General features: G+C 49.8%; 1 protein-coding gene across 1 annotated transcript in view; it reads right to left on the bottom strand.

Annotated features, from left to right (window-relative positions):
* Nucleotides 1-25,531, bottom strand: part of GRIK3 (glutamate ionotropic receptor kainate type subunit 3) — a 111,822-nt gene that overhangs the window by 28,398 nt on the left and 57,893 nt on the right. Inside the window, exons 2-9 of the mRNA XM_041479292.1 lie at nucleotides 20,058-20,234; nucleotides 18,968-19,225; nucleotides 17,336-17,517; nucleotides 13,766-13,819; nucleotides 9,584-9,757; nucleotides 7,256-7,399; nucleotides 5,226-5,333; nucleotides 1,542-1,655 (exon numbers count right to left, since the gene is read on the bottom strand). Of these exons, the coding sequence (XP_041335226.1) occupies nucleotides 1,542-1,655; nucleotides 5,226-5,333; nucleotides 7,256-7,399; nucleotides 9,584-9,757; nucleotides 13,766-13,819; nucleotides 17,336-17,517; nucleotides 18,968-19,225; nucleotides 20,058-20,234 (1,211 nt within the window). The remainder of the gene's footprint in view (nucleotides 1-1,541; nucleotides 1,656-5,225; nucleotides 5,334-7,255; nucleotides 7,400-9,583; nucleotides 9,758-13,765; nucleotides 13,820-17,335; nucleotides 17,518-18,967; nucleotides 19,226-20,057; nucleotides 20,235-25,531) is intronic.

The following is a 25,531-nucleotide window of genomic DNA, read 5'->3' as shown; positions in this document are numbered from 1 at the left end:
CCCTGCCCAGGGGTGCTGTGAGGAGGGGTCTCAGGTGGTGCTGTCTCTGCCCAGCTGGCAGCCCCCAGCTCTGCCCTCCCGTGGGGCTCTGTGCTCCCACGGAGGGGCAGGGGGTGCTCCTTTGGCCCAGCAGCAGGGTCAGGAGGGGACGTGGCAGCACACGGAGCCCCATTTGCAGAGTTCTAAAGCCCAGCTGATCACATCACGCCCATGGAGTTTGGCTTGGCACGCGCAGCTCGGCTCAATCCTGCGCTCCCCCGCCGCCTCCTCGGCGTTCTGCTCTGGAATTAGTGCTTTGTTTGTGAATCAGCTGAATCTATGGATCTGGATATAAATATGCTGGCTCCAGAGCAGCCATAAAGCACTATTAATTTTGGGAAGCGCTGTAGGGATTACATACATATTTAACAGCCGAAGCACTGAACATTAGGACGCCACTCGCTTCAGTAATGTATCTCCAGGTCTCAAACATTTCCTAGGGGGTAATTCTGAACTCTGTGAACCACTTATTCACGGACTATTTCACAATTTATTACTGAAAATAGCCAGACATCCAATTCACAAGCTCTCTCAGTTTGCTAATCGATTTCTCAGTGAAGGTGCCCTCAATTTCATAACTTCACAGTTCCCATATTGCTTGGGGAGAGCGGCACTGGCTGCTGGGGTAATATTTCTCTTCCAACAAGTCACTGCAATATGAGCAAAAGGGGAAAAAATAGCCTTTCATGCTTTTTCTTTTAAAGGCTCCTCCTATGGCTCTTCTCTCGTCATTTACAGCAGTGCAGAACTACAAAGGGGTGTTGCAAATGCAAATAACATCCAGGGTTCTATTTTGCGTTTCAGGCTCCAGCAAACGCAGTGCCATCACTGCAGAACTCAGGTCTGAGCACATTCCCTCCTCCCCTGGGCACAGGGAACCAGGACAGCCCTGGTTCCAAGGTGGAAAGCCCGTGGCACGTGTGCAGGCCCATGGAGTGGCACAATTAATGGGAACTGATATCACCCCGTGCCTTATGTAATTTGTACGTGCTCGCAGAGCTGGAGATGGAAATGCTGCCTGAGAAAAGCCTGTCAAAGGCAGATGGCTGACAGTCCCCTCCTGGCTCCATCGTTTTGCATTATGCTGTGGCCTTTGGGGTATGGTGGGGACCATGGCCTGGACCCAGACAGTTCCACAGCCATGGAAATGTTTAATGGGAAAAATGTCGTGTGGTGGATGGGAAGTTCGTCAGGAGGAGTGGCTGATTTGCAAGGAAAGCTGCTGCAGCATCTGTCTTTGGCTTATGTTCAGCTTCCCCCCTGCTAACCCCTTGCTGAGGGATACAAGACCTTTGGTTCCAGCCCCTCTGCCCCAGACCAAGTGTCCCCTGTCTCTGTTCCCCTCTGGGCACCTTGGTCCCATTCCTTTTATGATACAAATCCACCCTATATCCAGTCCCATCCTTTTAAAAGGCACAGGGGTGCTGCGAGAGACATTGGAGATCCCTGGGACATCCCTGGGGTTCATGGGGAAGGACAGTGACAGTTTGAGAGTCCCCTACCAGCACCGTGGTGACAATCAGAGATCTGTTGCTCAGCGAGTCCGTGACGTTGGGCCCTCTTCCTTTGGAGATTTCTGTGATGTTCAAACCATCTGAAGGGCTCCATGCTCCAACCTGAAAGGGAGCAAAGCAACACAGTGATCCCCCATCTCCAATTCCTCAATCCCCACCTGCATTCCTTAATCCCTACCTTGAATTCCTCACAGCATCCTACTGGCCTGGAAAAGAGAACTTTCTTCTTTTGTCTGCAGCAAAACTGGAATTACCATAAATTAACCCTTCAGCTGCAGGTCAGTCCATGTTCCACATGTGGCATATGTTCCACAGCCCCTGTGCTGCTGCAGTGGATGAAGACTGTGGAATTTAGGGGCTGAATGAATCAATTTGCAGAGGCAGGGCATAGAGCAGCAATCAAACCACACTAAAGAGTCAAATCTGGGCAAGGATAAAGCACAACAAAAGAAAAATAACCACAAATCTGAGTCAATTTTCTTTCTTTTCCATTTCCCCACCAATTTGCTTTGGTGGGAAGGATTAAAAATGGCTCGACCAGCTCTGCAGATCCCTGATAGGGACCATTCCTGCCGTGGAAAATCAGCTGCAGGTTTCTAACACATCTCTTGGCAGGGCCCTGGGCCCCCCTTTGGGAAATCCCTGCAATGAGGGAGTCTCAATCCTGGCTGCAAACCTGGAGGAGGGGGTGGCACAGGCACATCAGCTCTATTTCAGGTGCTCTGTTTCCTCAAGCTGTCAAATGTAATAAATTATTAGACTTCAATGAAGTCTATTGATCCAGAAATGGCAAAGCATGTCTCTGTTTAAGGAAGTCATCTGGGTGAGGCTAAGCCTGTTAACCTGATCTCCACGGTGCAGGGGAGGCTTTGGGACAAACTTTGAAGGCAGGAGTGGCTAAAGGACTGTGACAGCGAGATAAAATGTCAGGAAAGCTGGAGGAATGTGGGAGTGCTGCCAGCAAATGGAGCAGGGTGGCCACGGAGCCAGCCTGGCAGTGAGAAAAAAACAAACCCCACCTGGAAATGGGAACAGAATGATCCATCTGTAGGGTCAAACTGCAAGGTGGGACTCGGAGAGAAGCCAAAGGCAGCCAGCTCAATCCACCAGGGAGCCAGCAGCTTCCCATCTTTTATTTATTGCTGTTTTTAAGATTCTTCAGCCTCTTCAGCAGTCCAAGGGGAGAACTTGGTTTTACTGCATCCCCAAAAAGAGACTTTGTAATGAGCAATGCTGCCTGGCAAAAAAAATTGTCATAAATTCTAGAAGAGTTTCCATGAACTTTGTGAAAGGTTTTAAATATTTCAGGTAAAACTGAAGCGATCCCCCATCTCTGCCTTGGATCACAAAACAGCTGCAATGTCAAAAATTATTATTATTGTGGATGGGAAAAAAGCAAGTCTGAGAGGCCCCAGTTTGCTGCAGTGCAGCCCCAATCACTTCTGCCTTGCTACGTTTTCTTTAAGAAAATTAAATGCATGGCACTTAAGGCTGAATTAATCAGTTTAAAATATTAAAAAAGGAAGAAAAAGGAAAAAGTGCTTTAAGAGAACTGTGTGAGTCAGATAGTCAAACTATATGTAATTAGGATTTGGTAATACTCCTGTAATCCCTGGAACATCCAGGAGGTATGAGGATCAGGGGTTCAATCCTAAAGCTCAACAAACATAAGCTGTGATACATAAAGCATAATCCAGCTGGGATTTGTTTGTAGTTTGGTGTTTTGTTAGTTCAGATTAACTATTGACAGAATTCTGGCTTCAACAGAGATTTGACATCGATACTTTAAAACCCCTCTGGAGCTGACACGTAGCTTTCAGAAAAATAATGGTGGGAACTGTGAAATCTCTGAATTATTGGAGACAAAAGTTGATGGGGTGTGCAGGGGACACGTCGAGGTTTGGCAGCTTCCAGCGTGCCTGATGTGACAGAGAACTGCAATAACTCCAGCTGGTGCCAGCTCTGCTCAGCCCACCTGAGGGGTGTTGGTTTGACAGGTGATTCTGTGGCTGTGCTTAAACATTTGGGTTCATGTGGTACAAAAGGCTGGTATGTTTTCTATTATCTGCCCAACACAGCTCTCCAGCAGCGCGTCGGTGCTGCTGGACTTCAAAAAGATGTGTTGTTATTTTTGGTTAGGCTCTATAAACAAAATATTTTGCAAAAAAAATAAGGCTACAAAGGTCAGCTGCTGCTCAGTTCTTGTGAGTACCGGCACCTTCCCCAGCTCTGTCCTGCCTCCTTTCTCAGCCAGCGAGACTGAAGGTCACTGGGTTGATTTGAAACGTTTCCTTTATTCCAAATTTGACACCAAAAGCTCCCCAGCAGGAGAGGGCTGTGGTGACCTTGAGCTGTGTCACCTGAGGCACCGAGCTGCTGCTGTGGTGGGGAAGTGTGGCAGCCATTCATTTCAAATCCCAGGAATACCAGCCAGTGAGGAAGGGGGATGTGGCACGGGAGCCTCCCAGTGCAGGATCCCTCCCCTCCAAACAGAGGATGGATCCAGGGCTGCCTCCCTGTGCCGAGGGATTAATTCCCTGGACAAGTCCCCTGTGCTCTCAGGCCATGCACAGGTAACTGAAATCCCTCCCTGCTGCCAGCCAGGTGTCCCGTGGGCTCAGAACCTGTCCCCTGCCCAGAGGGACAGAGCCAACAGGCTCAGAACCTGTCCCCTGCCCAGAGGGACAGAGCCAGTCCCGTGCCCAGCTGCCACGGGCACCTGGTAGCTGTCAGAAAGCAGACTCTGCTCTAGAAAAGGCCTTGATGCCCTGCCAAATTCCTCCTGTACAGGTGATAGACACCTGTAGCAGGACAGGGACACAGAGCTGCTCACAGGGTAGTCAGAAACATGGAATTTCTTGGAAATCACAGCTGCCTGTGCTCCAGCCACTTGCTGCTCTGTTTGTCATCAGATGATCTCACCTTGAAACCTGCATTCTAAGGGCTTTAAGGCTGTGTGTGTTGCCTTTTTATTTTAAGTTTGTTTTTTTTTAAGTAATTGAAGAGAAGGAAATTAAGTCCCCAGGCACACCTGGGATCAGATTTGCACATCAGCATGGTTTTACTGTGCCCAGAGGAGATCTGCACTAATTTGGAGGACCTAAGGCTGCAGTCTTTATGCTCTTGACCCTCATGACACCCCCAGCCAGGCAGGCAAGGCCACATTTCTCTTTTTTCCTCATTGTCCCTTAGATAATAAACAAAATACCCAGTGCTTCGTCCTGCAAATTCCAGGCTGTAATAAACTGGGGCTGTTCCCAGCCTTGGGCAATTTTATAGTGGGAAATGAGTCCAGATGATGATCTCCAGTGCTGTGGTCTCCTCAGAGAATAACTGAGGGTTTGTGAGCCAGGCCAGCAAGAGGGAGTGGGACAGGTGTCATTCCTGCCTGCTTAGGGCAGGGAGGGGTTAATGGATGCTCACAAAGTTTCTTTTTCCTCCACTATCCCAGGAAAGTGCCACAAGCACTTCTGCAATCTGTAATCCCACGCACTGGCTTCAGGGCGAGTGAGTCATGGTTGAGCATGGAAAAGGATCTGAGAAATCCTACAAAGTGAATATCCTTTTATATAAACCCCAGAAACCTGGAATCAATACAGCACCAACCATTCCTCTGTTGCTGAGCACCAGCGTTATCCTCAGCCACATGCAGATGAAACAAACCCTGCCTACCTTTTCAAGGCCGTCTTCTTTGAGACTGATGATATCCAAATCAAAATCTGTCCGTAAACCACTGGTTTTATTAAAGACAATGCGTCCCGTTAATCCTTCCCATTGGGCCTGTGGAAGGGAGAAAAAGTAGCAGGGCTGTTACTCAGTATCATAAATAATCTTTTGCCCTCCACTGTATGTTCTTTTAATTAGTCCTTATGCTGGTTCTTTCTCCCTAAAGAGCCTGATTAATTAATAATCCCTCCGCTGCTGCTCAGACTGCAGACGGAGCTGGAGATTTCCTTCACTCTCTTGCAGTCCTTGCTACAATTTCTGTTTGCACCTTTTGTGCTCACCAGCTGTTGCAGGACGTGATGACTCAGTAGAAAACGACTTGCATTTATCACGGCATCCTTGTGAGCTGCGTTCATCCTTGTAGTGCTGATAAACACCGGCTGCAGGGAGCCTTTCTCCAGCCAGGAGAAATCCCTTTGTGCACCAACTCGCTGGTGCTTCCAAGGTGTGTGGAAGCTTAAATGTTGGGAATGCTTCCCTCTGTCCTTCCAGAGGGAGAGTGGAGCAGAAGAGGCCAAGAATGAGTTCATGCAAGCAAGATCTGAGGTTTGGAAACAGGCACAGGAATCTGGGGCCGCGTGCTGCTGGTGCCCTGCTTCAGTTTTTGGCAGCATAAGGACGGGAAAGGTGCTCACTGGGACTGGGGACATCCCATTCCCAGAGATTTTTCAGTGCTTGGCTGACTGAGATCCTGGACAGCCTGGTCTGACAGGGATGAGGAGCAGGAGCTTGGGGTAAAGATGCCTCAATTCAATTCCACAAAAAAAAAAACCCCATGTAATTTGATTTCTTTCCCACTGTTCATTTTGCAGCACCCCTGGAATGAATGCCTCTGATTTAGGAGGTGATAGAACCCCCAGTGCCAGGTGCTCTGTGCCAGCAGAGCAGGAGCTGGGGGACAGCAAGCTGTCCAATGCCTGGGGACAGTGCTGGATGTGCTGTGGCATTGTCCTGAGGAGAATGTTCCTGCAGGAATGCCAGGCTGCTGCTCAGCATCACATCCCAGCAGTGGGGAGCTGGGCCTGGGGATCTCTCCCCTGAGCAGCCCCACTGGGAAACGTGTTTCCTTTATGGGTGGGGGAGCTTGAAATATCCCAGCATGATCAAGGTGGCATAATGTATTCCCAGGGGGAATAACTGGCGTTCCTCCCAATAAACACGCTCCTCTGGCTCCCCCTCATTAATTCCTGAGGAGCAGTGACAGCCTGCTCCCAGTGCTGCCACCCTGGAGTCCTGGGGAGGCTCGTGTTTGCTCATTTGGGCGTGCAGGTGGTTTGCCTGTGGGACTTGCAGCCCTCGGAGCCCCCCGGGAGCCGGGGAAAACACGGAATGTTTGTCGTGCCCAGCTGGAGCAAACACAGCTGCGTGCTGAGCCCTGCAGCTCCCGTGGGGCTGCGGCGCTGCTGATGACTTTTTGGGCTACCTGAAAACAGAGGCCAGGCAACATTAAGAGAATAAAAAGGGTTATATTTGTGGAAGGGTCTTCAGGTCTTTGGGCAGATGAAACCCCCGCCCCCACAAGGGGCTACACCCAAAAAATGGATCCCAATGGGTTTTCACACTTTTATAAGTTTGGGCCATTTGCGTATGGGGGGTTCATCTTCCAATTACAGCTTCAGGTAGTAAAATAATTTTTCCCCAAGTTTGCTCCCCCCAACTCACTTTTGTTTCCATCTCTCAGGGCCTGAGGCAGTGAGGTGTCCTTGATTGCCAGGCCTGGAGAGGAATTGTTGTGTCTGCCCAAAATGGGAAAGAAGCAGCTCACACTGTGTGTGGAGTTTGGAGTTATACACTAAAGAACTGCAGGACTACAAATATATGGAGAATATAAAAGCTGAAATCCTGAGGCATTAGTAGGAGCACTGAGGGGCTGCACAGCTCCCGGTCCAGGGAGTTTTCTAACCCTGCACCTGCCAAGCCTCCACCCCCTCCTCCTCCAGGGGAACCTTTATAGTCAAACAAAACCACGCTTTTACCTCTTTTATGAAGTTCATGAAGCGGCCGCCGAACCTCCAGGCCTTGTGGCGGTGGCACTGCAGGGAGTTGACGGTCATCTGGGGCGCGCGCTGGTAGCACACGGACACCACGTGCACCGCGTCGTACAACAGGGCAGCGTCTGTCTAAAAGGAAGGGGACAGCGCTGGTGGCCGTGGCGGCTCGTAGGAAAGGGTGGAACCCGCTCTGAGCTACGCCCGCCAGCCCCAGGGTTTCTCTGTCTGTGTTCCCTGGTGGTTCCTTGGTTGTTTAGATCAAAGGCTCGGGGTTTTGTCTAAAATCAGCGATTCTGGAAGCGTCGTTTGTCTGTTCGGGTTGTTTCTTGCACATTTCCTGCTGTGGTGTCAAAGAGGGAGGCAACGGCTTCTAAATGTGGAAGGTAGTAACAGAGTTTTCTTATTGAGTCTGTTTTGTCTGAGTGTAAAAAAAAAAAACTGCACGAGAACATATTTTCTACACTATTTTATACATGGGAAAATAAGAAACAGAGATGTTTGTGGGCACACAGTTTTCCAAAAATGACACAAGCTGTCACCAAAATCAGGACCTCATGGCTTTGTAACATATTCTAGCATTTCAGTGATCTGAACTAGGGAGAACTTTTTTCCCCCATATAATGTGATGATTTTAGATTCAATTTGGGATGCCCCATCTTACATGCAAACACTGATCAAGAGAATTGGATTTATTTTTCACTCTGATGTGGTAAGACCTCCTAGTGAAAATACATTATTTGCTGGCTTCACGGAGGCACGAAACAGATGTGAGTGTAGCAGCAGCGTAATAAACCACAATGAAACAAAATAATACAGCAAATAACTGAGCAAACATCTCACAGGACGTAGCCATGGAGAAAATCCTCCAGCATTGGCAGCCATCCCTTTGACCTTCCCTTCTCTCAGCAACCAAGCATGAAGAGCAGGAGCCCCACCTGCATCCGTGGGCGGGTATGGACCACAGCAGGGACAGGTTTGTGAGTTTGGGGCTGGAGGAAAGGGGAGGCAGGGATATGTCCATGCAATTTCATGGTGAATTACAGACTGTAATGCCCAGCTGAGTCCAGGGCCCCAGTGGATAGACACCTGGCAAACAGAAATCAAAGGCAGGATCCCTCAGAGAGAGCAAAGAGGGGCAGCGCTGGGGACTGAGCTCTGCTGCAGGCAGAGGGGCTCAGCCCTGGGCAGCCTGGGGACAGGCAGGAGAGGGAGGGTCTTTTCCCTAACAACAACCACAACAGCAGGGATCTGTTTTCTTTCAAGGTGAAAGTCTGGGAGGCTTTGCCACTTTGGCTCTGGCAGATCTAAAGGGAGGGGGAAGGAGGGAGCCAGTCAGCAGTTCCGGGGGTCGGAGACAGCCTGGCAGGGAAGGCAGATGGGCGAGCAGGTGCTGTACCTTCTGAGCAGTAACTCAGCAGAGCAGAGCTGCCATCAGACCCTAAAAGGAGTCATCCAAGCTGCAGCTCAGCCCATCTCTGGCCACTGCTTGGCGCTTTCCCCTGCTCAATCTCTGCAAAGCGCCTGGCCCAGCCTGGCTGTGTGCTGTGCTCCCAGCCCTGGGAGCTGGTGTCCCTCTGCTCTCGGGGGCAGCTGGAGTTCTTTGGGACATGTCCTGGCTACCTGCCTTGTCTGGTGGCAATCTGTTGGCAGCTGGACCCGAGCAGGAGCATTACCACAGCAGCAGGGTGTGGGCTTCACCCCAGACTTTGAAGGACAGTTGTTAAAGAATGAGAGAAAGCACCTCAGGACAGATACCTGGGATGAGTTTTTACTAGTACAAAAACCAATAAAAGCAACATTTAGGCCTCAATTGTAGCCACATTTCTCTTCACAGAGAAAAAGCAAGGCACAATTCTTCCCAAGAATATTTCTGGGTTTCACATTCTCTGAACCTCAAAGAAAGGAAAAACAATTCTTATCTCATTTGCTGTGTCAGTGTTGTGCAAAAGTAGAATGCAAAATGGAGATTGTTTACCCAAAGTGAGCGTGTTTTGTTTCCTTGCCCTATCAGGGCCAAGTGTGTGTGTGTGTGTGTCAGGACTGTCAGCTGACAGTCATGAGATTCAGTGCAGTTGTATGCAGAGTTGAGTGCTTGGCAGAGTCAGTTTAGATATAATGTAATATAGAATATATTATATGTATAGAATATGTATAGAATAACATAGTATAAGACAGTAATTAATTAGCCTTCTGATAAGATGGAGTCAAATTTTCGTTGGGGGTGAAAATATCATTGATATTTGACTGTTCCTGCCTTCCTTAGCACCCTGCCCTGCTTCCCAGACCCCTGTGCCCTGTTTGAACTGCCCGTACCATCATCACACCATCCAGAAGCCCCAGCTCTGCCTTGGGCGCCGACTGCAGCCTCTCCATGGACCACTTCTCAATGATGGAGGACACGTGTGGGTTCTCCACGTTGAGGATCCGGAAGCCGGTCAGGTTCACCCCAGAGTAGCGGTATGGTTCTAGGTCTAATGCATAAAGATCCTTAAAAGAGAGAAACCGGGTTAAACATTTTGCTTAGCTTTGTTTTGTTTGAGTTTTCTGCGTCGGTTCGTGTCTGTGTTTGGAGCGAGACAGCAGAGCCCGCAGAAGGTGGGAGGGAGAACAGATCCCTCGGGAATTCAGAGGATTGTGCTGCCTGCTGCCGTCAGTGGTGCTCGCAGAGGGCTGTAGGTGTTGGTGGAATCTGGGTGCCGTATGTGCAGGTTCCCCCACACGCAGCAGAAGGGAACTCCTACCAAAGAGCCAAAGAACCTGGTCTCAGCATGAAAGAGAGTGGATTGTGGGGAGGAAAACAGAATCACTGCCTGTGACCCTGGAAAAAGAGATTGTGACCCAGGGAGGGGAGACAAGACAGAGTTTCTGTATCTGGAGCCTCCACGGGCCTTTCCAGGGAGGATTTGCTGGCAGTGCTGAGGCCCACAGGGTGCTGCGGATGACAGAGTCACTCTGAATGCAAAACACCAATTTGCAGACTATCAAAGAGGAACTAAGACGCATTTCTTGACATTCTGACCAGCCTACACAGTCTGCAGATGAATGAGGGTGCCCTTTTATACGATGTGAAAACCAGAGCCAGGCAGTGCTCAGCTCTGCTGGCTGCCAGCCTGAGAGCACTGCTTGGCAGGCAGTGAGGGGCACTGGGGCTACTGGGGGGCACTGGGGAGCACTGCTGTGCTGCAGCTCTTGGCTCTCCGCGTGTCTGAACACCAGCTTCAGTGCTCAGCAACGAGTTTGGGGTTAGACAGCACGCCAGGAGCATGTGGCAGCTGATCTGCTCCCCAAAGCCCAGCAGCTCACCCGAGGGGGGAGTGAGGGAGTGGTGAGATGGCAGTCAGGGTGAACCGTTTGTTGGGTGGGACATATTTCATCGGTGTTTATCCTGAATGACTTCTGCAAGGGTTTCATGGCAGTTTAGATGTGGGGAGGTGGAAAGGCAACACCGCAAGTCTGCAATGGAGCGTGGGGGTGAATATGTGACATTCTCTGCTCTCACAGGCAGGAATATGTGACATTCCCTGCTCTCACAAGGGCTTCTCAAAAAGAGCTTCAATATGGGATGAGCTGCTGTGGCTGGGGCTGTGCTGGGGTTATTCTGTGCTGTGTGCTGGGGCTGTGCTGGGGTTATTCTGTGCTCTGTGCTGGGGCTGTTCTGTGCTCTGTGCTGGGTTTGTGCTGGGGCTGTTCTGTGCTCTGTGCTGGTGGGACACAGCCACACTGTGGGGCCACCCACCTGCAGCATCCCCCAGCCCACAGGGGGCTGCCAAAGTCCCACATGTGCTGCCCTAAGCAAAGCAGAGCAGCAGCAGCACTTGCCAGCAACTGAGACACCATTCTCCACGGGGGAGTGAGGGTTCCTGTGGCTGTTTTGCTTTAATAAGCTTCTTTGGGGGTTTGATCTTTTCTGTAAGCCTGGCCCTGGCCTCTGCAGCCCCAGGGCTCACTGCTGATGGATGCAGTGCTCAAACCTGCAGGTGCAGCAGGGACCAAATCATTAATCACCCTACAGTGGCAGTTGGGACTTGGGTTTTTGGGCTGTTTTTTAACCCTGAAAAATTGCAAGTGCAAACCTGCACGTTCTGTTAAAGGGCACTGAAAAACCAGGCTATAATGTTGACTTTTAAATGACTTAAGGGAGTTAAGGGCAAATACAGTGGTTTGACCTCAGACAGGTGCTCATGTCTCTGGCTGGGAGGGGGGACAGCAGTTCTGTGCCTGACCTGCTGGAATGGGTCTGTTTTTCCAAGATTCATTTTTAATCAGACACTTCAGCTTGTATTCCAGAAATTGTTGTGAGGAAATAATTTTTGGTTGCAAAAGCTGATGATTTCCCCCTCAGAATGTGACTGGGTGTGACAAATCAGATCCCTGAGCTCCAGACCCCGTGGCCTCTGCTGCCCATGTGTCAAACCACCAGCTCTGGCCACCTCTCAGATCCCACTGGTATTTTGGGTGCTGTCCCTGCCCTGATGCTCCCCACCAACCCTTCCTTTCACCAAGTTCCTATAGAAACCAACCTCCCATCAGATCCCTCCCTGGTTCCAGTTTAAATCTCAGCTGCAGCCTGATTTATCACCTCCTGGAATCAGAGGATAATTCAGAATACCAGCTGAGTGTCAGGACATGGGGAGGTGTGGATGGGAATCATCAGATCAGTTTCTTCTGGATTTTCTGCTCCTGCACAGCCACAAATTGAAACATCTGGTTCTATTTTCCACCTCATCTGCATTCCCTTTCACTCATTATTTTCTGTACTGCAGATTAATTCTCCCTCCACCCTTAATTTTGCTCTCGGTGTTCCTGTGATGCTCTCCCCCAAACCAGGGCAAGCTTGGGCTCCTTGGTGGTGGCAGCAATGCTGGGGACTGATCCTCAGTGATCCCACATCCTCAGTGGGAGGCTGCAAAGGTGGCCCAGGAAGGGCATCCCTGTCTTCTGCTGCCCGTGGGTGAGTGCCCCCACAGCTCTGCCCTGGGATCTGGCAGGGCTTGGCTGTGGCTGCAAAGCCCCATTTTACAGACAGCTGAGACACCCCCACAAGGGTGGAGATCTGGGGCGTTCCCTGCTGGGCTTTGGATGTGAAATCTGCACGTGACAGAGACCAGTGCTCATCAGAGACCCTCCTGCTCCTCCTCCTGTGGTGGAAAAGGCTGATGGGGCTCCTCATGCTGGAGTCAGTGAACTGTAGTCGTGCTGCCTAGCAAAATGTTGAAGCATTTCATGCCAAGTGTTGATACACTGTGCTCGGTATTGACTGGGGACCTTTTAGAAACATTCAGTATAACATAATAGACTAATTCATTAGCACCCCATGGGTCTCGTACTGGGGAAGCTGAAGCACAGGCATTGCAAGCTAGGAAAACATTGCCTTAAGGAATGACAGATTAAAATATCTTTCCCATGATATAACTGTTATTTCAGGAAAGTGGCATTAATTGTGATTGCTTATCTATTAATTTATTATAATTCCTCTTTTCCCACCTCCAGGCTGTACCTACACATGAAATGTACTCCAGGCTCAGCTGGGGCTGATTAATAGGAGGTTATCTGGGAAATGCTTAAAGCTGCCTGGAATAGATAATGGCAGCAGGGGTAATTAAAATGTCTTTTGCATTTGAAAAATAAATTTTGTAGTTTTTAAGGATTAGTTTAGTCTGTTTCTTTCCTAAAGGCAAAAAGATAAATTAGATTTTCAAAATCACGCAAAATTCAACAGTAGACTAGACAATAGAATCTTAAATGGAGACAAAAGTGACCCTGCCAGGAAAGCATTTGGAGTCAGAGAGGACTGGCCTGTGTTTAACAGAGGGGAGTTAATGTCAGGCTCAGCTCCCCTCCTGCAAAATAAACCTGCAGGGCTGGAGCTTGGACCTCAGCAGGGCTGCTCCTGGCTCCAGAGGGGTCCTGGGTGCTCATCCCCAGCTCCTGCAGAATCAGGGTCCCACCAAATCCAGCGTGGGAGCTGCAGCCTTGCGCTCTCCCTGTGCTCACTGTCACTGTGTGGGGAGCTATGCTGGAATCAAAGTGACTGGGAGGGAAAATAAAACCAGAACCCACATCCACAAAGGAGGGACTGTCCCAGGGCAGGGGAAGGAGGGACTGGCAGCTCTCAGGCAGTGCTGCAGAGCAGAGGAGGTAGAGCCAGGTCACTGGGGCCTGACCCTGACCTGCAGCCAAGCCCAGCCCTGTCCTTTCCTCCTGGCAGGGGCCCAGGTCTCCTCTTTCCTTGCATTTCCCATCCCATGGCAGTGCAGGGCACACCAGGATCAGCCACCCATCCCTCCCTCCCCGTCCAGCTGCCCCTCACATCCCACCCCCATCAGTGTGTTTTCTGTGTTTTCTCCCATCCCATCCCCATCGGTGTGTACAGGTTGTTTTCTGTGTTTTCTCCCATCCCACCCCCCATCAGTGTGTACAGGTTGTTTTCTGTGTTTTCTCCCATCCCACCCCCCATCAGTGTGCACAAGGTGTGTGCACAGCCAGATACTTTACCAGAGTGGTGAAGATGAAGTGGTAATATTCTGTCATCATCCCCATTGCCATAGCCTTAAGGAGAGGAGGGAAAAGGGGTTAGTCAAGGGAGACAAGACAGCCATGCAACATAAAACTCAGAGCTCACAGGTAAATGTGGCAGGAGAGGCCCAGAAATGCTGGGTTTGGATTCAGGACTGAGGCTATGGAGCAGTTAAGAAACTGTAAACACCAGGTTTGGATTCAAGATTGAAGCCATGGAGCAGTTAAAAAACTGTAAACACCAGGTTTGGATTCAGGATTGAGGCCGTGGAGCAGTTAAGCCAGGCCCATCAGCAAGAGGCACGTGCTCAAGTGCTGAGCTGAGCAGAGCTGTGGTCCTCAAACCATTCTGAAAGCGTGGCAAAGCCGCAGTGTCCAGCTCCCATGAGGGCTGGTGGCATTTCTGGGTGACACTGGGTGTCCCTGGCTGTGCCAGGGCACTGTGGCACTGTGCTCCTGGCTGCAGGGTCCTCCAGGGCCACAGGCTCTGTTGGCACAGCTGTGGGAGGGGGGCACCTTTTCTTCTCCAATACCAAACCATGAGCAGAACCCCACAGAAACCTGTGAGACTGACCACAAACAGCCTGTTCTTGCAGTCACACATCATGTAGTGGCTAAGAAGGCAGCTGAAAGGGTTTTGATTTCTGACATGAGTAATTCTGTAAGTGCTCAAGCCTTCTGTGTATTCTGAAGATGCACAATGAAAATCAGTGTCAAGGAGTGGAAATTTTAGCAAGATTCTTGTGAGAGCCTTGTTGCCATCCATGGGGGTGGCAGCAAGGCCAGAAGACTCCAGGGACTCCATCCAGCCACATGTCTGCAGAGCTGACTCGTGTAGTGACCAAAATGTTACAAAAGACACATAATAGCAATAAAATATGAATATTACTGATTCTGGCATTAACAGAATCCTGGGTTGTTTTTGTTTTTTGTTTTTTTCAGTCCATTATTTGTTCTGTGCATTGTTCTTGTGCTGCTGTGAAGGGAAGCAGACTCCCCTCCTCCAGGAGATGGCTTTGCCTAGCTCGTACTTTCAGTGGAAAAGAGTTGTTTCACAAAGAAAGTGGCACCTCTGGGGCTCTGCATCCCCACCTTCAGTCCCATCTGTGCAGTGAGTACATGGAGCTCTTGCCTCTGTCCCTCCTTCCTGAGCACAACAGTCAGATCCTGAATCCAGTTCATGTTCTACAGCTGGATCACTCTGGCCATAGCTGAGGAGCCCGGACCCACTGTCAGAAGGAAGCTCCAGCTTCCCAGCACTGGCAGCCTGGGGCAGGATGCATCTGGGTTTGTGGGGAGATGAATAAATGATCATCCTGGTGGATAAGCCAGAGGCAGTGGCTGGGATGAGAGCAGGAGCTCTGTCAGAGCTGACAGGCACAGCTGTGCCCTGCAGAGCTCAGAGGCTGCTCGGGACAGCCTGGGAACAGATCTGGAGTGAGAAGAAGGGACCAAAACTGAGGAAGGATGGAGAATCTGGGGTATAACAGGAAAGCCTCAAAAGCAGGACTCACTCTGTGATAGGTTTCTAAAATTATTTGTTTTCCAAGAGGGCAAAATAATGGTTTGCTCACCAAGAGACCCAGGCTGGAGCAGTAGGTGACAATCTCTGTATAGTTGTGCTGCCTCATGTGGTGTTACTCATGGATTACTAATCCTTGGTGGTTTTTACTACTCCAGTTTAAAAAACCTGCCCAGATGATCAGTGCTGTGCTGTGGGAGCATGGAATCATGAATCTCTGGGGAGCAAGATCCTGACTGGCACGATGGTGTGTGCACTGCTCAGTCAGAGCTGCTCAACCAGCACAGGCTGCAGGTGCTCAAACCTTCTGGGTTTTCTGAAAATGTGCAATGAAAATCAGTGTCAAGGAGTGGAAATTTTAGCAAGATTCTTGTGAGAGCCTTGTTGCCATCCATGGGGGTGGCAGCAAGGCCAGAAGACTCCAGGGACTCCATCCAGCCAAATGTCTGCAGAGCTGACTGGTGTAGTGACCAAAATGTTACAAAAGACACATAATAGCAATAAAACATGAATATTACAGATTCTGGCATTAACAGAATCCTGGGCCTTCCTCCTTGGGTTGTTTTGGGTTTTTTTTTTCAGTCCATTAGTTGTTCTATGCATTGTTCTTGTGCTGCTGTGAAGGGAAGCAGACTCCCCTCCTCCAGGAGATGACTTTGCCTAGCTCGTACCTTCAGTGGAAAAGAGTTGTTTCACAAATAAAAGTGGCACTTCTAGGTATGCATTTCTTGCTACAGGTAGAAAAGTGAGGAAAATATGAGGTTTCTACACCTCCTAGTCTTCAGCAGGTGCAGGTGACCTGCAGGTCGTGGTGCACTGCTCTGAACCTGCTTGATGTTACACACCAGAGTGGCCAGGCATGCAGAGAGCAGTCAGGCTGTGGTTTGGGTTTGTGCAACTTCCCAGACTCTGAAAAATACACCAGTATTTCCTTGAGTAAAAATACACAGTCTTTTATTGCTAAGCTGAAATCCATGGCTTCAGGTCCTGACAAAACCCCGACACACACACACAAACCCAGCCAGAAGGACTTAGAGAGACTTGTCTCCCCTAGTCCCCCCTCTCCTCCATCTTCCTCACTCTGCACCAGCGGTGATGAGCTGAGCAGATGGCACAATAAGCTATAATAAACTGTATAATAAGTGAGCAGCACCAAACACAACCAGCACAGGAAAATAACTGGCAGGAGACAATGAGCCCCTTCTATTGCTTCCCATAATAATCCCTCCCAGGCTTTCCAAGTTGTCTGAACTTGGAAAGTTCATTTTGTGTCATGCAGGCTGCAGGAGAAGGCTCTTGCCTTGTGCTTGCTTTCTCATCCCTGCAGGGATTTATTTAGTCTGTGTGGTGGTGTAATGCTGGGCTGATAGGAGCAACACTTCCACCAGCTGGTTTTTAGCATCTCTGTGAGAGCCTTTTCCTCTGCCTCACATGGACCCTGAAACCCAAAGGCACTCAGGAATGAGGAGGAGCTGGAGTGAGCAGCAAGAATTCCAGTGGAGGAACTTGTGGAGGAAGAAAGGAGGGAGCCCAAATGAATGGAAAATCACTGACATCTGGCTTAAAGTCCAAGAATTGCAGACGCTGCTGGGGAAAGGACAGAGGATGAAGTCCCTCCTGGCTGGGAGAGCCAGCTTGAATGAAGGGAGAAGGGGAAAGAGGGAAGAAGGCTGGGGCTGTGCAGCTGCAGGGAGAGCCACAGAATTGTCCAGCACCAGCCTGGGCTGGGCGCTGCATTCAGCACAGCCCCTTCTCCTCCTGTAACATTTGTTTGTTCTCACCCACAGCCACTTTTTGGTACTTCCAGTTTTTCAGTGAAAACACCATTTTCTGTAGAAATCCAGCAGTGTCCTTGGAGGATGGACATGCTGTAGCTTTTGGTGCGGCTGTGGATTGCCAAGGGAAAGCTGCAGCCAGGGTGGGGCCACTCTTCATCACAGCCACCCCTCACCCATGAGCTCCATGAGCCACCCCTCACCCATGGCTCCCATGAGCAGACTTTGCTGTCCTGCTGGCCCCCTGCTCACCTGCTTGAGGATCTGAGCTGCCATCAGGTGGCTGCAGTCGAAGATGATGCGGAATTCCCGGCCCCGCTTCATCTCCTTCAGCAGTGGCCGGGCATCGTCGGTGTCCAGCGGGAGCTGGCGGATCTTCAGGCGGATGTTGTAGCGGGACGGGGCCATGATGAGCTCCTGCAGCCGTATCAGGCCTTCAGGTGTCACACAGAGACAAACCCACAGCGTTACAGGTCTGCCTTCCCACTGCTGGGCCACAGCAGTTCAGTGCTTCCCCTGTTCTCCACGGAATGGGGTCAGGACTGACATCCATCCATCCTCCATCCATCCATCCATCCATGATTCCATCCATGATTCCATCCATCCATCCATCCATCCATCCATCCATCCATCCATCCATCCATCCATCCATCCATCCATCCATCCATCCATCCATCCATCCATCCATCCATCCATCCATCCATCCATCCATCCATCCCTCCTTCAAAAGGCCCTTGCCAAATCAAAGCCAAGGTGCCACACGTCAACCATTGACCCCAGAGGAGCTGTTCTAGGACAGAACGGCTTTTCCTGGTGGTTCCCTGCCACCACTGCAGCCAGTAGAGCTGGATGGGTCCCTGCACTGGGTAGGAAGGGGAGAACAGCAGGTTGGTCCTAACCTCAGACACCTCTGGGATCACAGAGAATTTCCTTAAGCAGATGTGCCCTTGAGAAAGGACAGGATGTGATAATCAGCTGCACAACAAATTAAAATCTGCATATTTACCATGCACAGCAGCAAAAGGAAAAAATGAATATGCACTTGGATTTATGAGTCGCGTAGATCGTAACGGTCACTTAATCACAACTCGTAACTTCCTACTACCCTCAGAAATCATTTCTGTTTCCTGCACAAGGCCAAGGGCCATGGTGGACGCAGCTGAGCAGGAATTATTGGAATCTGATTTGCAAGGAGAATTTCAGCAGATGCCTATTGCAAGGGGGAAGAGAGAAGCGTGTCCCTCTGCACAGAGGAAACACGCTAGAATATGCCACAAAGGGAACATACTGTGACCCACATTTGCAAAACAGGAATGTCAAACTGTGTTCTCATCAGCCCTCCCCTAAAGAAACCATTTGGTTTAGTGAAATTAGGTTGGACAGGCTATCCAATGTGGCTTTTGTTTTTTGGGGGGTCTATATCTAGAGCTGTGCAGCACTTTGTTTTGTTTAACCATCAACAGCTTTCCTTACATGAAGAACTTTGCCAGCTCTGTGTTACAGAATTATCCAGAAAACATAAAAATCTTTCCAGAACTGCTTTTGGTTTTAGCTGGGAACTGCTCCCTCCATGGCAGCTGTGGACAGGGGCTTTTCTGTTGCAGAGGGGCACCACAGTGCCAAAAGAGCCAGGCTGAGAAGGTCACCCCATGCCAATGAACCCCCCCATGACCCTCTGCCAGCTCACGGCCCCATTGCTGGAGCTTTGTGAATGAAATGCTTAGAAATCTCCCAGGGCCTCCCACAGCACTGTCTGGAGCTCTGGGAACCCATCACTACACGGGGCATCGTTTGGCTCTCGAGAGGGTTCATTGGAAAAGCTCCCAAAGAGACCCAGGACAGAAAATCTCCAGGATTCCTTCTCTGAGCCCCTCCTTTACCCACCTGTGCTGTCGTCGTACACCACGGTGGCTGACCTCCATTTCAGGTACTGCACCAGGTCCAGGATGGCGTGGCTCAGGGAAGCATAGTCAGGATACAGGTTGACATAGAAAGTGTCCTTGTTATCCAAAGGGTGATGCTTCCACCGGAGCTGTATGTGGGGCACTTCCAGGGCGTTGCAGATAGACTGGACAGCGTTGGTGCACGAGCCTTGGGAAGGTCCAAATATTGCAACCACCCCCAGAGCGAGCTGGTCACAGGCTGGAGGGGCAAGGAAGGGATGTCAGGAAAGCCTGGGGGGGGGCTGTGCATGGGGCAGCCATGGGCAGAGCCCAGACACTTGTGGGCACTGACCCAGCACTGATATTGGGTAATTGCAGCAGTGATTGGGCACAGGGAGAATGATTTATGCCAGGTGGGTATAGACTGGTGGGTAGAGGTGCAGAGGAGTGTCAAGCTCCTCTCAGGGAGCCTCCTCCACAAAACCATCTGAAAAGGGGCTGGGTAGAGGCACAGAGGAGTGCCAAGCCCCTCTGAGGGAGTCTCCACCACAAAACCATCTGAAAAGGGACAGGGGGCCACTGGGCTGGCTGGGAGCAGAGGGCTCCCTCCTGCTGATGTCCCTCCAATAGCTGCCAGCTCAGGCAGCAGGTTTCCTTTCTCCCCAGCCAGAATCAAACTCCACGAGCCCTCAGGTCACCAGCTCGCAGCCTTTGCTGTGCAGTCCCTCCCCTTCAGCAATTCAAGTGTGCTGCTGTTATCCAGTAATCAAAAGTGACTCTTATTAAGAGAACAGAACATCCACACGATGGATGTGAATACTGCCAGGGATGCAGCAGCACAAACACAGGCATGGCCTCCAGACCTTTGCTCAGGATTAGAGCAAATGCTGAAAGGAGTTTTCTGAGGTTTCAGAGGCAAAAAAGGTAGTTGTTCCCCTTGTATGTATGTGCTGGAAGGTCAGCTCCAGCAGGAGCTCTCATCCAGATCACTGGTGAGAGCAGGACAGAACAAGCTGCTGGGCAGGAAACCAGACCTTTCTTCTGCTGAACAAATGGCCACAAAACTGCTCAGAAGTTTGCTCTGCTCTTACCTTTCTTAGTTGCTTCAAAGCTGTCGTGGAAGTGTATCCTCTGGATGTCATAGGTCAGGGTTGTGTTGGGCAGCAAAGTTCTGTTCCTGTTAATGATGTTGGCGGAGAATCTGAAGGCTTGCTCCTCAGCACTCATCACCTGCGTGTTGGGGCCATCTGCGTACTCAAAGATTCCTCCTGCAAGACAAAAAAATCCACCCTTGAGCCACAGCTTGTTTCACAAACTCATGCAGCAGGGATGAGAAAACTCTTGGAATGTTCGCAGGTGGAGCAGGACTTGCTTGAGGACCCATCCTGCCCTGAAATGAAGATGTGAAGATTTGAGTTTTTCTTATATTCTGGTCCATGAGAATGTTCAGGGTGGCAGCTTTGTGGGGCAGTAACAGGTGGTTTAAAGTCTTGGAATATTTTTACAAGCTAGATAAGTGGCTTCCCATAAAACTTTAGGACCAGACCATGGGAAGAGAACAGGCTTATTGCCCATGCTCTGTGCTCTGGGGAGTCACTGGATACAAAACTGCACTGCCCTCCTCTTGAAATCCTCCTGCCTCATCACCCATCTGGTCCTTGCACGGGAGACAGGCAGGGCAGTGCTGCTGCTGGTTATTTTCAGTGCCATTTTCAGCCCCCTTCTCCTTTTCTATTGTTCCTCATGTTTAGTTGTCCAAGTTTTTAATTCAGACCAGCAGAGACTTCTGGATTTGCCTACCCTACAGCTCCTCTGCTCAGTAATGCACATCTCGGATGCAGCTTTCCTGTGTTCAAAAGTTGTTAATGCCATTACACCTCCCCAAGGGCAACAAGCTCATGTCACAGCATCGCTGGGTTTCTTGGCTCTGTGTCTGTGAGTCTTGTCCTCAGTTCCCACTGACAGCCACTCTAATTGGAGTGACTTGGTGCAGGCATGGGTTATGTAATGATTTGTCCTTGTCTCCGAGATGCAGGAGCCACCCTGAGCCCCTCACAGAGCCACAGAAAGACACAAACCTTGCTCTATCTTATTCAAAAGTAAAGCAAAATAATTAATGGATGAGCGAAATAAGCAAGTACAATTGGTAACAGATGGTCTCAGGGTTCATTAGCAGAAGGAAAAAACCTTCCTCTTCAATTTAAGATAGTCCTCAAATGTTTTCTTGTAGACAACAGATGTCTGCTCAGCCCTGCTGGCTTTCAGGCAATGCCATGAATCCTCCTCCAGCAGCCTGAGCACATTTCCTATAGTTTTGTGGCAGTTTGGTGCTAGCCAGGAGTTCCAGTTTGGCCAGAGCCAAGCTGACAACTTGGCTGATGGCCATGCTCTGGGTGTCCTCCCAGGAGTGTGACCAGAGCCATGGGTGAGGCACAGGAGTGATGGCTGGAGATGTTCTCAGCAAGGAAGCAGAAGGACTTGCAAAAAGCCTCTGACTTTCTGCTCCCCTTGATTGTGACAAGTCCCTTTCCTCCTCTCCCTCTGCAGTCTTTGTGCATCCTGTCCCCAGTTGTGAAGCGAGGGTGGGAATTAATTTCCATTCATAGACATAAAATAAGTTTGATCTGTTTCCTGCATGTCTCTGCTAGAAAAAAAACACTGAACTCAGTGCTAATTTTGGTAATAGGCAGAAGAATAAAGAAAAAAGAGGCTGAGTGCTCATTCTGGAGTGTCATTTCAGTCTCACGTGATTTTCAGCCACTCACTCATGGGCAGGTTTTCAACCCAGAACGCTGAGCAGCGTAGGCAGGAGTGTAGCAGAATTGTCCACGTGCCTCATTCTCACTGGATTATGCCAAAACATTTGGGTTTTGACTGGTGCAAAGAAAATTATTCATCCACATCAAAGTTTGCATATGCTGGCAGCTCAGCTTAAGTTTCTTAGGGCAGAAGAAAGTTCATTTACAATATTAAATCAGATGCAATAAACAAAACAAAAGTGAGTGTGAGATTCACCCCACCTCTCTGTTCAAAGCTTCCCTGTCCAGACTGTTTAGCCAGGGATTTTTTGTTTTCTAGCATTGTCCTGAAGTGATAACTGGTAAATGTAACATTGATTATCCACTAGCTGGCATTAGGCTTTCTCCCAGCCCAGCGCTTTCAAAGTTGCATTGGAGCATGTCTTATTATGAAAGGATACAGAAGGGCTGGGAATTTGGATTATTGGTGCTTGATCCTAAATAAATTCCCATTCCAGACATCCAGCTGGATGTAATAGGCTTTTTGGCAGGAAAGAATTTTCTGTGCAGCCACCCAGCACCTTGAGCTCAGGGCCAGGTGATGAGAGAGCTGACAGGCAGCAGGGATGTGTTTCTGTGTGTTTCCCAGTGCTGGGAACACATCAGGAATACTCTGGGACATTGGGAATCTCCCTGAGGTGCTGAGGGCAGCCACAGCATGCCCCAGCTCAGAAACTGGTGAGACTGGGAGCACCTGATGTCAGATCTGTGCACAGCACACCCCGCTGGATCCTCACATCGCTCTTGGCTGCGCGCCGCTCCTTCAGAGACGTTCACTCCCATCTTTATTTAAAGAGCCTAATAACTGGCTTGAAACAGCTGATTAATGCATAATCTTCATCATGATTACACAGCATAACTGGCATTAATTTGCAAAGCCAGCTAATTATGAAAATAATTGTTGCAGTTCTTCCATTTGAGCAAAATGGAGACGCTCAGCTCGTGGCACTGAGAGCAAGAGGGGTGTGACATCAGCTGGCTGATGGTGGGCTGGGGGACCCCAGGGGTGCCCTGCAAGCCTCAGCAGGAGAGATGAAGGAGCAGGGCTGGGAAATCTGCTGCTGAGGGCTGGACAGCTGTGGGCAGCTCCAGCTGATCCCACAGGGGCCTTGGGCAGAAACCTCACCTGGCTTCACAGAGATGAGAGTCGATGGGTGTGAAAAGCTCACAGCAAAAGTCTCCACTTTTATACTCCTCATATTGACAAATCCCACCCAAGAGAGTAGAACTGGGGCTCCTTTAGTGTTGCTGTCCCTGTCTAAACCTATTTTGGAAGCTAGTTCCCATGCTGGAGATCACTGGATGCTCTGTGGGGCTCGTGGCCTTTCCCATTCTTTCCTGTCTGTGCAGGAATCAGCTTCTCATTCCTTCTTTCTTCCTGTCCCATGGCTTGGCAGAGAGATAAAAGATGTCCGTGACAAGGTCTGTCATGCTTTGTGACATCCTCCTGAGGTTCATGAGAGGATTTGCTGCCTGATTTATGTGTGCTGCTCCTTGACCAGTCAATAGAGCCCGAGGTCTCCCCACTGCAGCACTGAAGTTTATCAATTCAGGCTGGCTTTGTTTTCTTAGATATTTTTCTCTGGAAACCTTTTTATGCCATGTTTGGGGGGCCTTTGGGGCAGTGGGATCTAGGACTGGGAGTCAGCCTTGTAGGAGATGCCTCACACAAGCTGTTGAAGGCTTCCAACCCTTATCACTTATTTTACATATTTTTTGATGAAGCAATCCATTATTATATCTGACTTCTCGGATTTTAAAATCAATCCCAGGCAGGTTAAATAATTATTCAGTTGTCTTTTACTCTTAAAGCAGACTAATTGCTCTCTGGAGAATATCAGCCAGCATATGGGAAAACACACTAATTACAATCAGCTTCATGTCTGACTGTTTTATGTTATTTTATTTGATGACCTCGATGTTGCTGTTAAGGTGAGGAGTTTTCAAAATCTGAAATGAGATTCCAGAGAAGTGCCTGAAACTCCCTTAGGGTCTAGACCAGAGGAGCAGTAGTGGGGCTGGGCAGGCAGAAGGTTCCTGGCCTGGCACAAGGAGAAGTTTGGCTGAAAACCGCAGAAGCTCTCACTCAGAGAAGCAGAAACTGAGCCTCTCTTCAGGGTAAAACCTGGATCCCACAGAACACCTAAAATCCCATTGATGGCAATCCGAACAGGCCCAGCTCTGTCTGCATACAGCAAAACTGCACTGCATTCTTGTGTCCCCAGGGATGGTGCTGGAAAACCTTGGGAATGGTAAATGACCCCTGGACTATGGGCTGGGAGCTCTCTTCCCCTGCTCCAGTGATCCCAGGACATGGCTGCATGGGCTCGGTGCCAGTGCAGTTATTTTTAGCTTTGTCAAGAGCTAAGTCAAGAAAGTCAAAGTATTTTAGGTTTTCATTTCTCCCCTCTTTTGCTTTTTACCAAAACAAACAGCTTTCATTCTCAGAAAGAAAATTCCAGCAGCCCTCAGCGTGCGGTGTGATCTCTTATCTTCTATTCCTTATAAATCACGGAGTTACTTAGCTTTGAAGAACAACTATTTCTGATAACACTTTTCTCTCCCCCGCTGACAGTGTTGTTCACACATTTAGACAGCTCTGACAGCCTCTTTCCATGTGACATCCGGGAAGAAATACCTGGTTTGAGACAGCTCTCACCGAGGATGGAGCTGGCAGAGCTCCTCAGGGACACGGGAGCTCCCGCTCCCTCTCACAGCCCTTCCATGCCCAAAGCTGTGTTTTTTGTGTTTTTTTTTTTTCTCTGAGGTTATAAAATGTTTTTGCTGTTTCCTCCTGAGGCATGGAATTTGCCCTCTTCTGAGGACAAATCACTCTGTTTTGGGGACAGTATTAGCAAATGGGCCGATGAGGACAGGTACACAGAATTTAGTGCCTTTTCCAGCAGGATGCTGCTCCACAGCTCCCTGAGGCAGAGAGTGGAGAATCTATGGAGAGTCTTCCTCACAGAGCTGCCTCCCTGGGAAAGCTTGGAGAACCTGACACTGCTGCTTGGCTGACAAATCCAGTGGGGACAATCTCACTGTCATGGCCCAGGCCCCCTGAGAGCTGCTGTTTATACAGCAGCATTATATAGAGAAATGAGATAACACTGCTGGGAAGTGAAAGAAAGTTCCCTGGAGCACGAAGTTGTGTCTGGGAATGGGGCTTCAACTCCCAGAACCTGCCCATCCTGCGGGATTGTGGCAGTCTCAGGTGCAATAATAAGGATGCAGAGAGAGCAGGGAAATCCAGAAGGCAATAAACATCAGCAAAACAAAAAGGGAAAACAACGACAGATTTATTCACAAGAAATCTCTCCTTGCACCTTCCCCCAGGGAGCTGCTGCAGTGAAATGCTCCAGGAGTGTGCTCCAAGGAGCTGGTCCTGTGCTCACCTGGCACAGAGCAGAGCCCCCAGCTCTGGTGCTGATGCCAGCTGGTCCCCAAACAGAAACAACCCCACCCCATAAAGTGATGGGTGAGGAAAGCAGTGCCAGGAGCACCTGGGGGCTCCCACACTTCCACAACCCTCATTACTCCTGGGAAGCCCTTGCTGCCAGAGAGGTGCAGTGGATCCCTGCCCCAGCCCTCCACAGGCTCCCACCCAGCCCTGTGTGTCAGAGGCAGCATCCTGGGATGTGCCCTGCAGCAGGGCCACGGAGCTGCTCCACGCCAAGGCAGCCAGCACAACTTGTGAACTGATTGAGACAAACCTTCTGGGAAGGGGCTGAAAATAATTCCTGCGGTCTGTCAGTGGGTTCTGGGTT

This window comes from Pyrgilauda ruficollis, unplaced genomic scaffold (genome assembly GCF_017590135.1).
Source record: "Pyrgilauda ruficollis isolate IOZ18807 unplaced genomic scaffold, ASM1759013v1 scaffold48, whole genome shotgun sequence".
NCBI classification, from domain to species: domain Eukaryota; kingdom Metazoa; phylum Chordata; class Aves; order Passeriformes; family Passeridae; genus Pyrgilauda; species Pyrgilauda ruficollis.
This window is presented reverse-complemented; position numbering and strand designations above follow the sequence as displayed.